Source organism: Phasianus colchicus, chromosome 12 (genome assembly GCF_987193195.1).
Source record: "Phasianus colchicus chromosome 12, bPhaCol1.hap1.1, whole genome shotgun sequence".
NCBI lineage: Eukaryota > Metazoa > Chordata > Aves > Galliformes > Phasianidae > Phasianus > Phasianus colchicus.
Genome location: NC_143447.1, coordinates 13,625,051 through 13,640,066, shown reverse-complemented (window position 1 = coordinate 13,640,066; position 15,016 = coordinate 13,625,051). Strand labels below are relative to the sequence as shown.

The following is a 15,016-nucleotide window of genomic DNA, read 5'->3' as shown; positions in this document are numbered from 1 at the left end:
ATGCTGCAAACAGGAGCCAGTGCTCCAGTGATGCATGCTGTCATTTCTGGCCCAGATTTAATAGGCTCAATTCCTAAAGCACAAAACAGCAGAAAAAAGCGCTTCCCACCCTGATCATCTTAGTGCATATCAGAAACACTTTAAGGCTCCCTCCTCTCAGAAACATCATTGCGCCAGCCCAGAACATTTTGCTCCACAGTTTTGGCAAGAAGTGCCACGCAAACCTGCTTGCAAAGCTGAGAAGCAATCTGCAAATCATTAAGGTTGGAAAAGATCACTGAGATCACCAGGTCCAACTCCAACCCACCCCCACCATGCCCACTGATGACATCCCTCAGTGCCACATCTCCACAGTTCTTGAGTACCTACAGGAACAGTGACCTCACCACCTCCCTGGACAGCCTGCACCAATGCATCACTTCTCTGATATTTCTCCTGATACCCAACCTGAAGCCTGGCCATGCGTGGACCAGGAACAGCAAAACACAGGGAGCTGCAATCCTCTTATTTCATCACATCACTGCAACCATGATCTCATGACGCTATGTCTCATCACTGTCCTCATCCCAGTGCACAGCCCCATATCCCCATACTAATCCTGCTCTCACAGCCCTTTTCCCACCACACCACCCCAACAGTCCACACCCCAGAGGTGGAGCATACACCATCCCATCATTCAAAAAAACTGAAGCACAGACAGAGCAAACAACTTATCCATCATCCAGCAGCCCATCTTAAGATGCCACTTTTCCAACACTCTTTCAGCACCTTATCCTGTCCCACAAAAACCTCAGCAGCATCTCCTATGGTGAGGCTGGGTCAGCCCTGAAGTTGATGTTATCTATCCATTGAAAGAGCAGTGTATCAGGGTTGGTTCCTTGGGCACCCAGAGTCCCCATTGTGCCCATCCCAGCTGCACCCTGAGACACCAGCTGCACCCAGAACCTGCACACAGCACAGTGCTGCCTCAACCCCAGCCGATACGGCAAATAAGATTACAACAAATATAAACTAATGATACAGCTGTCAAGGCAGATTAGACTGCACAGTGTAAAAAATTGCAGGGCTGTTTAGTCACAACAATATAAGATTAATTTATCAATACAGCTTATGTGGCGCTGGAGAGATAGCAAATTGAGTAAGTGAATCTTTTCTACACCTTGTGGGGAGGGGGAGCTCCCAACTGGCTGGGTGCAAGGGTCCAGATGCCCATGAGGATGCATGGGATAGGAACAGGTGTGATGATGGGATGCCACACATGCGTTTATTTACCTATTTTCAACTCTTGGAATTAACATATGCAAAAACATGCAAAGCCACCTTCACCCTTTGAGGGTTACAGCCCTGCCAGGCACAGTTGAGCTCACACAGTTGACCATCTTTCAAGGGTGCCCACAAAGCGAGCACACAGCCAGCAGCCCCTCAGGAGATGCTTCCGACTCATCTTCATCCCAAAAGATACGACCCCAGTAAGCCTTTATCATTCCACATCCCCCCTGCTTTGCCATCCGCGGGTTAAAAATGTGCAAGTAAATAAATAGCTGCAGTGATAATGAGCCAAGGTTTCGATCTGTGAAGGTGAGAGCACAGCAGCAGCCGCCGATACGAAGGAAGCGCCCGTTTCTATAAATATTGAAATCCGGTAATTATCATCATTAGAACTAGTTGTGATTTATCCGTAGCTCAATCCCAACAAGTAAAAATGGCATTTATTTGCCACAATTAGAACAGCTAAAAATACCTCCTGAACCTTGCCTGGCTTTAAAACAACCACATCCTATGAGTGGTCTTAGCTTTGGGTTTGGGAGGTGGGGAGCAATGCAAGAGGTGAACAAACCTTGTGTTACCCCAAGGGAAGCTGGGGCACTGAATCAAAGTCCCATAATCTTTCAGAAGCTGTTCCCAGCTCCACAACTCCCTACATAACACAAAATTCTCCCCCCGCAAGCTGCAAACATAGAATCATTAAGGTTAGAAAAGACCTCTAAGATGATGATCTTAGACCAACCGTTGACCCATCATCTTTACACCCACTAAATCATGTCCCAGCACATTGCATCCCTACCACATCTTTGCATTCACAGACAACTACCGAAGAGGCAGCACCTTGATGTCTTTAATCTATATCACAACCCCAGGCAGGAGGTTCCCCCATCAGATGGCCCCAATCCCCCCAGGCCTTTCTCCAGCTGCTCCAAGACAGAAGGTTTCCCTACGGAGACGTGCCTGACTCCACGGGTCAGAGATGTTCTTTCCAACAGTCACACTGAATATTTCCCCCACTTTTTCAGTAATAGCTGGAAAAACAAGATGTGAAACGGGCAGCTTGACAATTCCATGCTGCATGGGGGCAAAGGCAACAAGGTGCCAGACCCGTGCTGCAGCCTGGGGACACCCCCAGCCACTCATCCCCAGCAGATATCCACCCCAGCCTCCTCCCACATAACCTGACCACCAAGGGCTTTTTCTCCCTCCTTTCCTTTCTCTCTCCACCACTATTTGCTCAGGAACCTATAGCCCATTTTCCCTCCTCCTTTTGGCAGCATCCTATCCAAGGCAAACCAAACTAATTTTAAGAGTAAGATTTGGCAAGACACTATATCAAATGCTTTACTAAATCCAAATATATTAGGATTTCCACGTTCTGCTCAGCCACTAATTTTGCGATTCCATCAAAAAAGAAAAAGCAATCAGGTTTGTCTGGCAAGATTTATTCTTCCTAAATCCCTGCTGTTATTGCTCATGCTTTCCTTATCCTCTAGTGCTTCACTTTCTTAATACTGTGGGACTGGAAGTGTTTGCTGGAAATTTATTTTTTGCTATTTCTATGGATTTCTAAAAATCTGCCTCTGCTCTCCTGCGCTGCCCCCTGCTTTCCCCACCTCTATCAGCATCCGTGTGCTGCTGCCATGCATCTGCTCCAGCCTTTCACAAGGTACCAAGTGCCAGTGTTAACACACAACAACCAGCTTCAGTCATAAGATGCTGGGAGTAGGAAAAAACAATAGGAAAAAAGCACAACTGGCAGCAGGATAAAGGTCTGAAGGATACAGTGAGCTGGGTCAAACCCAGGTTCAGTGCATAGCATGGCCAAGGGGCTGAGCAGTTTATTAGTGCCCAAAGCACCACCCTCCTATTTTGCTCCATAGCATTGCCCTTTATTGTGAATCAGACTGGATTGAGCCACAAATGACCCTGGTGAATACATCCCCAGAAGGACAAATAAGGAAAGCAGAGGGTAATCAGCTCTCCCTACCACTTTGCTCAGTGGGGAGCCAAGGGGAAGCCTCCAAACTCTTCATGGAGGCAGTGCTGTGCCAAGAGCAACATCCCCAGATGCACCAATGGCCTCATCCTGCTGCAGCACCAGCCTCGAGCAGCTGGGAAAGAGCTCAGGTGTCCCATCTGTAAGGTGATTGCTGCTCCTGCTCATTAGGAGAAAGGCAGCTCTGCTTGCATGCACCCAGCTCCTGCTCTCCAAGTCCTTGCACACAGCAATGCTCAGCATTTTGCAAACTGAACAGCAGCCAGCACTCCGACCCCATGGCTCAGCATCAGCTGTGTGCACCCAGCAGACCTCCTGTCCATCCCAAACACCCTGCTCTGCCACCAGCTCCAACCACAGCAAAGACATGAACAATGAAGTTGCAGCACTGAGCTGGCAGCACCACAACGGGTTCCTGCTCAACCCCAGCTTCAGGTCTATGCCTCAGGTTTTCACAAGGAAAAAAAAAACCACACAGTACACCCATCCCTGCAGCTCATTGGGAGCCAGAGCTCAGCAATGGGGCAGCAGCAGCACCCCAGCAGATGGCTGTTTCCATAAGGAAACTCCACTGCTTGCAACTCCTTCAGTGCTCACAGGAAAAAGAAGAAAACAACATGGGCATGGCAAAGCCAGGTCAAGAGATGACCCTGAGCACTTGAGGGATAATGGAGATTTTCTTTTCGCTCTGTCTATTTTTACATCTCAAAAACTAAAGCAGTCCTAGAGGAGCAGTGCTCTCCATGAACCCATCCCTGCAGCCCCCCCTCGGGTCAGGGAGCTGCACAGGGGCTCAGGATTTACTGCTGATTGGGACAGAGGATTTACAGGGAAGGGGCACTTGAAGAGGACTTGGAGCAAAGCACAGCTGATTTATGGGGTCAGCAGCAATTTACACAGCAGGTAACAACACTGAGGAGGCAAGGATTTACAGGCACAAGGGAGAAGTCCTTTTTATTGGTGCTTATTGGGAAATGAGCACCTCCTTTGCTAATTACCATGACCCAGTGAGGCACATAGGAGCAGCTGGATTTGCCACCAATCTCCCCCTTGCTCTGGAGGCTGCAGACAGGCCAGCACCAGGGATCTTCCCATTTCAGAGCATGACAGCTTAGTCACAGCACCCTCACGAGCTCAGAGCTCAGCCCCAATGCTGCAGTGCTGCTGCTCAGCTCCACCAATGCTAGAAGCAGGATGGGTGCAGAGATGCATGGATTACACCTGAGCAGGGGCTCAAATCACAGGATGCACATACCATTAAAAACATACAAAAGGATAAGAGGGAAGTTATCTCCACCCCATTGTAGCATCCTCCCATCAGCACAAACTGCTGGGGCACCTGGGGACATGCAATAGGCCAGGAGCCTCCAGGACCAGATTTCCTACACATATTTGACTTTAAGTTCAGGAGCAATCCAAGCCATCCTGCTCTGCTCCCAGCCCTCTCCTGCTCCTCTCCCTATCAGCTGTACACACTGAAGGCAGCCTCTGCAAAAAATGCATTTGAAACACATTGTGGCGTTGGGACACAGAGAAGGGGTTCACTCAGTCATTGCATCTTGGGCTCTTTTTCCAGCCACCTTCCAGATTCTCTGTTTAGCTCCAGACTCACAGACACAACCGCCTGACTTTTGCACAGAGCCCACTTCTTTGCAGCACTGACTTGCTCAGCACAAAGCTTGCAGTAGGGCAGGTTTCTCTAGCAGAGGGAGGAGAGCTCAGGACACAGGTGAGCACTGAGCCATGCCCAAACAATGCCACAGCTGTGTCAGGCACACAACATCCTACACCAACTGCTGCCTCCATCCCTCTGCCCCAAAGTTTGACTAACACTCAGGAGTATCTTTGCTTTTATAAATCTCTGCCTTTTAATGATGGCTTCAAGGCTCAGAGAAAAAAGGCCCATTAAACTCACTGAATAAGTTAATGGGGCAGAGAGAATCCATTTCATAGCCACCCCAGGCTATTTTCCTCTGGAGCTAAAGCCTGAATAAGCAAAAAGGAAAAATTAAAACTGTACAGCGCTTTGCCAATAAATAACCCCCAGTGTAATCTGCTACAGGCAGGCCTCCATTTGCAGAGATAATGGCATGCAGATCAGCTGCAAAACACCTCTCCCCTTGCAGGGACCACCACCTTTTGGTTGCAATTTGTTGCTCGCAAGGAGACCCCACCTCCTAGCACACCTTCTGCACTGCAGATCCTGCAGAAAACTTCCAAACCTTGCACTGCAATGCCCCAGTACTCCAAGCACTCATCCCAGCACGTTTGCATCCCTGCCTCCTTTTCCCCAGCCCTTTTGGCTGCTTGCTCTCCCCCCCTCAAGTAGTGCCTTAGGCTCATCCCTCCCCGACCACAGCTCACACACAGCTGCTCCTCCTTACAACACAAGTGCACGTCCCAGAGAGGGATGGAAAAAAAAATTAAATAAAATAAAATCCCTGTTTGTAAATGTTGATCCCGCTAGACACGGCTTGTTTACTATTTAATATTTAAAGATGCTAATTAAGTCTCTGAATAAATAAATCTCTGCTCCCAGTGCCTCTTGGAGCCAGGGAGTACTCTCATGGGGCAGGGCAGCACAAAACATAGCAGGACAAGCACAGCCCACCCAGGGGCTCCACGTGGGTTATGGGATCCATATACAACATGAAGCAGCTGCACCAAACCCAGGCTGGGAACATCAGGGAACACAGCTCAATCATACCTACAGGGGAGCACAAGAACCAGGGCTTCCAAAGCAGTAAAGCTCAGACACATTGCAGGAGCTAAGAGCTAGAGCTTCATGGATTCAGACTGAGCCCGTAGAACCCAAGTAACAGGAAAAGACAAAAAAAAAAAAAAAAAAAAAAAACACAACAAGCAAACACACAGCCTCCACTGAGCACACAGCTCCTAACACCACAAGTGATGCCCAACCCAGAGACCAGACAACTACACAGCTTCTTACCTGAGAGCTCCAGCAACTCCTCCACAAACCACTCTACAGCCTCTCCCCAAAGCACTGCTACCACCAATACCTGCCCCAGCCTCCCCACCTGATCCTTTTCTAGCCTCCTTAGGCTCTGCCCCCTCCAAATCAGCCCCAGCTGTGCCCTGCACAGAGCCATTAACCCCACATGAGCCAGCCCAATGGAGAACTCTCTTGGACAGGTCCCTCCCTGCCCAACCAGCACACCTGCATCCCATAAAAGCCCTGCACATGCTTCCCAAGTTAGGTTTTGCTCCCAAGGACACCCTCCATCACCTACCCCAACTCAAAACAAGCTGCACAGTTCTTCTCAAGACAGCATCAGGCTGTTGTGTTCACACTGACCTGGCTCTGTGCTGCTTTGCTTTCCCCACTGCAAAGCCCAACCCAGGACAGCACTGGAGATACAGAAGTGTCTACAGCCCACGTGAGGCTCAAACTGGGAACACATCCCCAGTGACAATGAGCCACACTGTGCTGGCACAGAGAAAGTCCCAGGGAAGGGATGCTGGGGAGCCAGGAACACGCAGCATCCCTGACTCCATATCTTGCTGAAATCTGCTAGTTTGTACATATGGTCTCTGGTAGCACCTGCATCTGCTTGAGTATTCCCACATTAACACTTCCTAGCAGAATCCATGTCCCACATGGACTCCAGGAGGGCTACTTAAGGAACAGCCCTGAACAACCCCAGGTCAGGGCTCCTGTCCCCTGCCATGCTCTTCTCAGCCCCCCAGGGACAGACGGGGCCCTCACAGAGGTCGAGGATGAGGCTGCTGGGAACTATTTCCATGCAGCAACAAAGCACAGTAGGCTGGGGTGTGTCATCCAGTGAAAGGCAGGAGGGTGAGGCAGAATGACAAGGGGGATAAGGAGCTGGGATGGCACCTAGGAGGGACTTAGGCTGTGCCAAATCCAAAGCTTTGGTTAAGCAAGCTGGTTTTCTCACCATGTAGGCAGCCTGAAGCTGGGAGAAGAAGAGGATGGAGGAGATGGCAGGGATCTCCCTGATGCTCCATTGGCTGTTACAGCAGAGCACTGTGCAGCAGCTGGAGGAAAGCCTGCTGCATTTATAGTGCTGGCCTCGGCTTTAGATTCCCAAAAGCTACATCACATGGAAACAAGTTAAAAATGCAGTGTATTTTCCTAGTGCTGTTCTTCATGCAAGCAAGGTCCAGAGCTACTGGTAGGTATCACATAGAGAGGACAGGACTGGGTCCCCAGCTTCACAGGAATGGGACAGGGAATAGGGTGGTGCGGTGAGAATGGAGAGGCACAAGCACATAAATGTAACCTGCACCATCTCTGGCCTCCCTTTCTCCCCATCCCCATAGTGACACAAGCTGGTTGCTCAATAGCTATACATAAGTGCAGCAATGACTGTTGTGCAGATCTTTCAAGTGGAGTTTAATCCCTCTACCTTGAAGTGAAGTGATGCTCTGAGCAAAACCACAGCTCTAAGCAGTGCCCACCATCTTTTCCTATCACAGCATCCTTCCAGACCCACAAATCATCATCCCTATTCTGACGCTGGAGACCTGTTTGCTGTTGCATTTTGGGACCACTGGGTGTCACAGCCCTTCCACCATGCTGGCAGGATGTGCCCATTGCCAGCAGGGAAGCACCAGGCTCATCTTTGGCCAGCATGCCAGAGGGGTGGGTATCGCTCTTAGGAGCCACAAATGGAGGATGCTGTTGGGTCGTGACCAGTTTCCCACCTCTGTGCACCCTTCTCCATCTTACACCAGGATATCCTCAGCTTATGTCTATGGGGAGGGCCACACAATCTCTCCAGGCTTCCAGCCTCCACCTGACTCCTGCAGCAAAGAGTTAACTGAAAGAGCAAAGAGCATTGCACTCAGCAGGCAGCCACAGACAGCTCTCAGCTGTGCCCTCTTGCCTCTGCATCCAGGCTTTCCCTGAGGACTGGCACTTTGATGTCACAGAACTGGCAGCTTTATTCCCTCTGTGCCAAATCCAGAGATCAGCTGAAGGCTCTGTGTCACCAGCGTGCTGCTTGGAGCACTGCTCCACGCTTCAGTTTCCCCATCAGCAAAACGGACAGAGACGACAAGCATTTTGTGGCTCACTCCCATCCAGAAGCTGTGACAACACCTGCATGCTGTCCCTATCAGATGCATCTCACCCAGCATTTCAAACAGATCACCTCCACGTGAGTCAACACCATCCAAAAAGCTGCAAATCACCTCCATTCCCGGCTCTGCTGCTGCCACAGCTCCAGGGGAGGATGCTCTGCTGCATCCTCTCACTGCACCCGGGGTCAGACCAGGAGGGACCATGGCACAGTAGGGTGCAGAGCTGGGACCTGCCTAGAGGGATGCAGGAGTGTAGGGATGCAGGGATGCTGCAGCCTCACTCGAGCTGTCTCACGCAGCCGCTTGCCCTCTAGCGGCTCAGCCGCCCTCGAAAAGTGGGAGGGGAAAGGCTGATAAGAACAGAGAGAAGGAGTACGGGGCAGAAACTCAGGTTGCAACACACTGCCATGGTGCACGACCCGCAGCAAGGTCCACCTCTGCCCTTCTCGGGCATGCAAAGGATTCGGCTGTGCACCCTTTGATGCAGGAGAGCATTTGAGGAAGTTGCTGTCAAACAGCTGCTTTGAAAGCATCCATGCAACCTACCGAAGCCCCCGCTGCAGGAAACCCAAAGCTCAAAATTACTGCTATTTCACCATGCCCCATAAATAACATGCTGAACAGGTGAGCTGCAAGCATTATTAGTGCTCACTGTTGAAAGCCTAGAGGGATCAGGAGTTGGTTCACACCCCACTTGATGGGATGCACCAAATTCAAGCAGAATAAATCATCAGGCGGGTGCAGAAGGCAGAGTGCTGGGGAGCACTGCGAGCATCACTGAGTGCAACCAGTAATGGTTTGCTGGGGAGGGGTTCATAGAAAAAGCCAGATTCAGAACATTTCTAAACCCCAAAGAACAGAAAACAGGTGGGCCCGCAGTCTCTTTCCCCCAATCTCTGGTTTTCCCCCAGTGAAATGCCTGTCCTAGCCCTGGAGCATCTTCCCAGTGCAGGGAGAAGAGCCAGCAGGCAGAGCTGGCACAGAGCTCCCCAAACCCCACAGGAGGTGAGGGCTGGGAAGATGTCCCATGCACCCTGAAACCTAGCTGTCACCTCGGACCAGGCCCCAGGCTGAGCTCAGCAAGAAAGTCCTGGGGTGTCTGAGCAGGACAAAGCTGCCTCCACCCTGGAGAAACCCTCAGGTGGGTTGTGCAGGGCAGAGACCTACAGACTGGCAAGAACTGTGCCCAGCAGAAATCCCATGCCCCAGACAGAACAGGGTTGTAACTCTCAGTGCGTGATGTTCTCTGCTCTGACTTGGCTTGGCAATGGCTCAAAAAGGCGAGCTGAGCACTGGCCCTAATGGCCAACTTCTCCCAACACCACATCTGTCCCAAATCTTTCTGCTCTGCCTCTGCACAGAGCCTGACAGGCTGCAAAAGTACAGTAGGTCCCAGACGTTGTCTGTGCCAGGGAAACATATCCATCCAAGTCTGTTCCAGCAGAAAGGTCATCAGGGCAGGGCACAGACCCAACAAGCCCAAGCACCAACACAAGTTTAAATGCTCCAAAAAAAAATAGGGCAACACCTGCCACAGACCTGATCCCACAGCACCCTGGCAGTCAGGATGACTGCTCCCAGCTTAAGGCACCTCCAGGACAACAGGACCATCCCAGCCCTCCTCCTCATCCCAAGCATCTCTGAACCTTCTTCTATCCTCCCAGCCTGGTGCTGTGCCTCCCTCCCCCTCAGGGACTTAGCTTTGGGACAGCCATTCTGCATAAACAAGGGCTGTGCAAAACAAAGCTGCGTTGAATTAGGGCCCTTTTGAATAGATCCTGCAGCAGCCAAAACCTCAGGGACCAGGAGGTGGGAAGAACAATGAGACGGGATGCTTTGGGGACACAGAGCCTTTTGTCTCCAGAGAGCAGCATCACATGGAGCACAGTGGGACTGAAGCAGAGCAATCCCCAACTTGAGCCGTGTTTGGGTCACCAAAGCAAGTTGTGCTGCTCCCAGGGGATGCGTGAATACGTGGGTACCACTGGTGCTGGCTCCCAGCTCTCACCCCATACCCAGCTCTGATGCAGTTCTCCCACTCCCAGCCGTGCCCATGGGATGCAGCAGACACTGCCATCGGCTGCTCTTCTTGTCCCCAGAGGGAGAACCACAAATGAGGCGCTCGCCTTTGGGTGTGCGAGCAAACAGAGCCCCAAATCCCACATCCATTGGTGGTCTGTGATGACCCATCTCCTCTTGGATGCACAGATATCCCAAATGGGTGGGTTTGCAGGGTATATTTTACCCTAAGAAACCCCCATCCTCCTCAGTGAGGTTGCATCAGGGAGCAAGGCAGCCAGACCTGGGGACATCTCTCTGCCTAAAAAAGAGCCAGAGGTGACAAACGCAGGCCACCACCGCCACCTTCCTGGCAGCATCTCTGCAGTGCCATAGCAACAGCTGAGGAGTAGGGAGGCCCAGATGGCAAACTCCTCCATCCACCCTTCCCCACGCGCCGTGCCGGAGCGTGCAGGCGCTGCCCACACTGCCAGCAGGGTAACTCCTGGCACGAGGCAGCACAGGCGAGCCCAGCACTCCCAAATCCTGATGGGTGGGGAGCCAACGGGGGGAAGCACCCCGGCTGTACAGGGCATGAGCACAGCCCGGCAGGTCGTGTTCTGCCTGGATCTGGAAGCAGCAGCATGAGGCTGGATGGGAGGTCTGCAGCTGGGCTGTATGTCAAGCTCTCGGCTGGGTGGGACCCTCTGCATCCAGAGCCACATTGCTGGGGATGCAATCTAAAAATCAGACATTCCTGGGCTTGCTGGGAAAGGGCAGGGGACGGCAGCCAACCAGTCTCCTCCATCTTCATCTCATGCTTTGCTGTTAACCTGTCCCTGCCTGGATCTGCTTGAAGGCTGTGTGCCACCTGCTCTGCCCCATGGCCCTATGGATCCCAAAGCCATGAGATGCCTGCTAGGCCCCTTCATTCTACCCAAAACTAAACCCACCCAGCCCCAGGACTGCTGTGCTCTCCCCAGAGGGAGGATAGGTGGGAAAACAGAAACAGCAGCAAAGCAAAGGCAATACAGCACCAAGTGTGAGGTACCTTGCTGTGGGAATCCATGGGCTGGTTGTCTCCATCCTCCTTGCTTTGGTGGCACCCTTCTGTGCCACCACAAACATGCAAAATAATCCAAAGCTCCCTGGGACCTGCCAGGGAGGGTTGGGGTGGCACAGAGGGGTCACTGCCCTGCACTGATGTGGATATGGAAGCATGTGCCAAGGCAGCTCATGGTGTTTTGTCTCGAGGCTTGCCCTCTCCACACTCTCCCAACAGACCCTTACCAAGCTGAGCCTGTTATCTGGACATCACTAAGGCCTCACTCAGCCCAGGGTGGTTCCACCACCCCGTGTTCCATCTTCCTGCTCGCCAGAAAAGGGTGGAGCAGAGACCACCACCCCTGAGCATGGAGGGTGCTGGACCTGATGTTACCCACACAAGTGCATGAACCTGGATTCAGCCCTGTTCTAAGGAGCTCTTCCTTTACTGGAAAGCATCCCCATCACCCAACCCATCCTTCTGCTCCCATAGGCGCCAGCCTCAAACCACCTCCCCTGAAAGCACAGACCTCCTGGGTAAAGTTTGCACTCATGTTCTGTCTCAGCTTCTGGTGGCATTTTGGGGATCATGCCAGTCCTGCACCCACCTAGTCTCAACCCAGGGAGGAGGGTGTGGGGCTGGCAGCAGCTCAGGGATGCATCCAGCCAAACCTGGCACCTCCTCACCCCCAACACAGAGAGGCTCCTTACCCAGCATCTCTAGTTGCAGAGCTGAGCCTTTCTCTTCTTTCCTCCCCCTTTTTGCAGGCTGCTTATCAGCGTTTTTCAATTTCAAAGCAGCAAAGACATTTTCTGGGCACAAAGGACCCACGCAGTAACACTTCTTGCAGCAGTTCAGATGTCTGCCTGCCTCTGACAACCCACACTGACACCTTCCCAGAGCTGTCATCCCAACAACGGGTTAAAACCAAACCACAACAAACAGGGAGCACAGGGGAAAAAAAAAAAACAAAAACACAAGAGTTCCTCCGACTTCCCCATTCGGAGCAAAACACCCCAACCCCACGGCGCAGGATGGATTTGGGGCACTGGGAAGGGAGCTCTGCATTAGTTTTGCCCCATTGCTGCTTTGCCGGAGAGGCAGCGGCACGGCTGGGGGATATCGGGGCTGGAAATCTGCTTGGACAGGAAAGCTGCTCCAGTCATTTGCACCCAGCAAAGGTGACAAGCAAAAGAAGCACCGCAATTACTCCATGGCTCTGCTGCAACCGCACTGTGACCAAATGCAACAGACCCGGCAAAGCAACCCTCCATCCACGCAAAAGAATAAATAAATAAGCCTCCATTACTCATGCCAAACCTTGCTGCATTTAACTGCCAGCATAAAGGATTCCACCTCTTCTCCGCTCAACTCCCACTGGCAACTCGCTCTGGGGGCTGCGCTTCCCTAAATGCTCACATTTCAATTAGCATAAGAATAATGAAACGGCTCGGAGTTCATCTCGCCCAAAAAAAATGTACTGCAAAATACGGAGCTCAGATTGGAAGCGATGGGTTTGTTGCTTTTTTTTTTTTTTTTTTTTTTTTTTTTTCCACGCACACAGAGAGGCACGGCGTGATGGATTCGGGAGGAGATCTGTTCCTTTCAGACGGGAATAACGTGGGCTTCGCTACTTGGAGTTGATTTTCCAGATAAACAAGCGTGCAAACAAACGCCAAGTGCCCAAGCGCTGCTCCCAGCGCTCCCCCCGCACCAAACCCCTCGCAGCACCGCAGCTGCAGGGCGACAGCGGCGGGACTCCGGTACCCAGGGATGCGGTTCGGTACCCAGGGATGCTGTGCACCGTTCTGCTTTTTCTTCCCCCCTTCCCCTCTCCAACCCCAAGCCTTAATAAGGCGAAAGCACAGATCCTACAGCCACGCGCAGCCTGGCCGCGAAAGGCAGCGTTGCTGCGGTGGGTGAAGAAATGACACGCTAATTAGATCCAAAGTCTGGGGAAAAAAAAAAAAAAAGAGCAAACGGCTTCGAACGCGCTTTTCTTGCCCGATTTGGGTATGTGTGGCGGTGTGTGGCTCTGCCGTGCCGCTCTCCCCCCTCCCTCCGCAGAAGCAAACAGTTAAAGGAAGCAGCAGCTTTAGCATCTTCGCCTGCTGTTCTCTCCCGCTAAGGAATCAAATCCCATTTACTTCATTCCTTTTAAGCCTTGGCCAAACTGTTGCTGGGCTTGGTTTTTTGATTTTTTTTTTTTTTGTGGGTTTTTTGTTTGTTTTTTTTTTTTTTCCCCCGATGGGATAAGGGGAAAAACCCGATCGTTGTCTTCCGCAGGGAGAGCGGGGCTGGCACGGGGCGAGCGATGGCACAGCGCTGAGGGCAGCGGAGCCCGGCACACGGAGAGCAGCCCACTTACATGGAAGTGATGTTCCTTGAGATGTCCGTGATATTGATGCTCGTGTTGCCATTGCTGCTGCCTGAATCCTGCCCTTCCAAGAGAGGGAAGAGGTTCCCATCATCCGGTTTCTTGCAATTGATGTCTGTCTTGCTGCAAAGACAATTAGCAGGGCAAGCCAGCACCGAAAGCAGATAGTCTCCCCAAATGCTCCAGAGCAAAAATACCCTCCAGAAAGTGCACTTGGTAGGGCAAAGAGAGACATCCATCTCCGATTGCTGCTTCTAAAAAAGAGGAGGAGGAGGAAAGGGGGGACGGAGGGAGGGGAAGGGGGGGAAAGGGGGGAAGGAAACAAAGACAGAGGGAGGAAAAAAAAAAAAAAAAAAAGGAGGAAAAAAAAAAAAACACACACAACAAAACCTTCAAGCGATCAGATGAAAAAATCCTCCAGCAGATGAAATCATGCTGGCAGCTGGCTCGGTAATCCCGCTAGGGCAGCGGCAGCGGGCGGGGATGCATGCTGGCCCGGCCGCCCGCCGCTCCCCGCAGCCGCTCCGGAGGATCGCGACAGGGAAATAAATAAATAAGGAAAACCGGTGCGAAAGTCACCAAGTCCCACCTACTGGGCAGAATTAAAATTGACACACCTGCAAAAAAAACACAGCGAGGGAAACGGGGAGAGGAGGAGAAGGAGGAGAAGCGGGGGGGGGTGAGCTCCCCCTTCCCATCGCTTTCCCTCCCCCGGGCTGGGCAGCCCTGCTGCAGGGCACAAAAAGGAGGAGGAGGAGGAAGAGGAGGAGGAAGGCTCGGCAGAGCGAGCCGGGCTCTGTGCTCTCTGCTCTTCGCAATAAAAAGGATTCCCCACCCCCTCCCTCTCCGCCAAAATCAATCCGAGGGAAAGGAGGGGGAAGGGGAGGAAGGGGGAAAAACCCACCCCAGCAACGCTGGAGCCGGCGGAGGAAAAGTTGCAGCGGGGGTTAAATTTGTGCCGGGGGAGACAGCGTCGGCTTTCTCCGGCTCTTTGGAGGAGGACGATGCTGCTTTTTGCTTGGGTGTTTCCCACCTCCCCCCCCAACCCCCCCCCCCACCGCCCCCCTCTCCGCCCCACTACTGCAATTCGGACAGAAAGGGTGGAGAGGAAAGAGAGATCGGATGGGACTGGTGTGGATTACAGCGATTTAAATATATATATATATATATATATATATATATATATATATATATACACACATTCTATTTTCTTTAGATCAGACGGCTTTTTTTTTTTTTTTTTTTTTTTTTTTTTGAGCCTGGA

At 51.8% G+C, this 15,016-nt stretch overlaps 1 protein-coding gene across 5 annotated transcripts in view; it reads right to left on the bottom strand.

The window, feature by feature from the left end:
* The window catches only part of NTRK3 (neurotrophic receptor tyrosine kinase 3), a 178,902-nt gene extending 164,217 nt beyond the window's left edge, over positions 1-14,685 (bottom strand). For 2 of the 5 annotated variants that reach the window (XM_090149020.1, XM_031587748.2), the window contains exon 1: positions 6,216-6,309. Coding sequence is in view for 3 of the 5 variants with exons in the window: in XM_090149021.1 (XP_090005147.1) it covers positions 13,744-13,991 (248 nt within the window). In the remaining 2 variants the exon portion in view is untranslated. Of the gene's footprint in view, positions 1-6,215; positions 6,310-13,743 lie in introns of those variants that run through there. The other 3 variants (XM_090149021.1, XM_031587747.2, XM_031587749.2) reach the window with 3 other exon arrangements.
* Between the last annotated feature and the right edge of the window lie 331 nt (positions 14,686-15,016).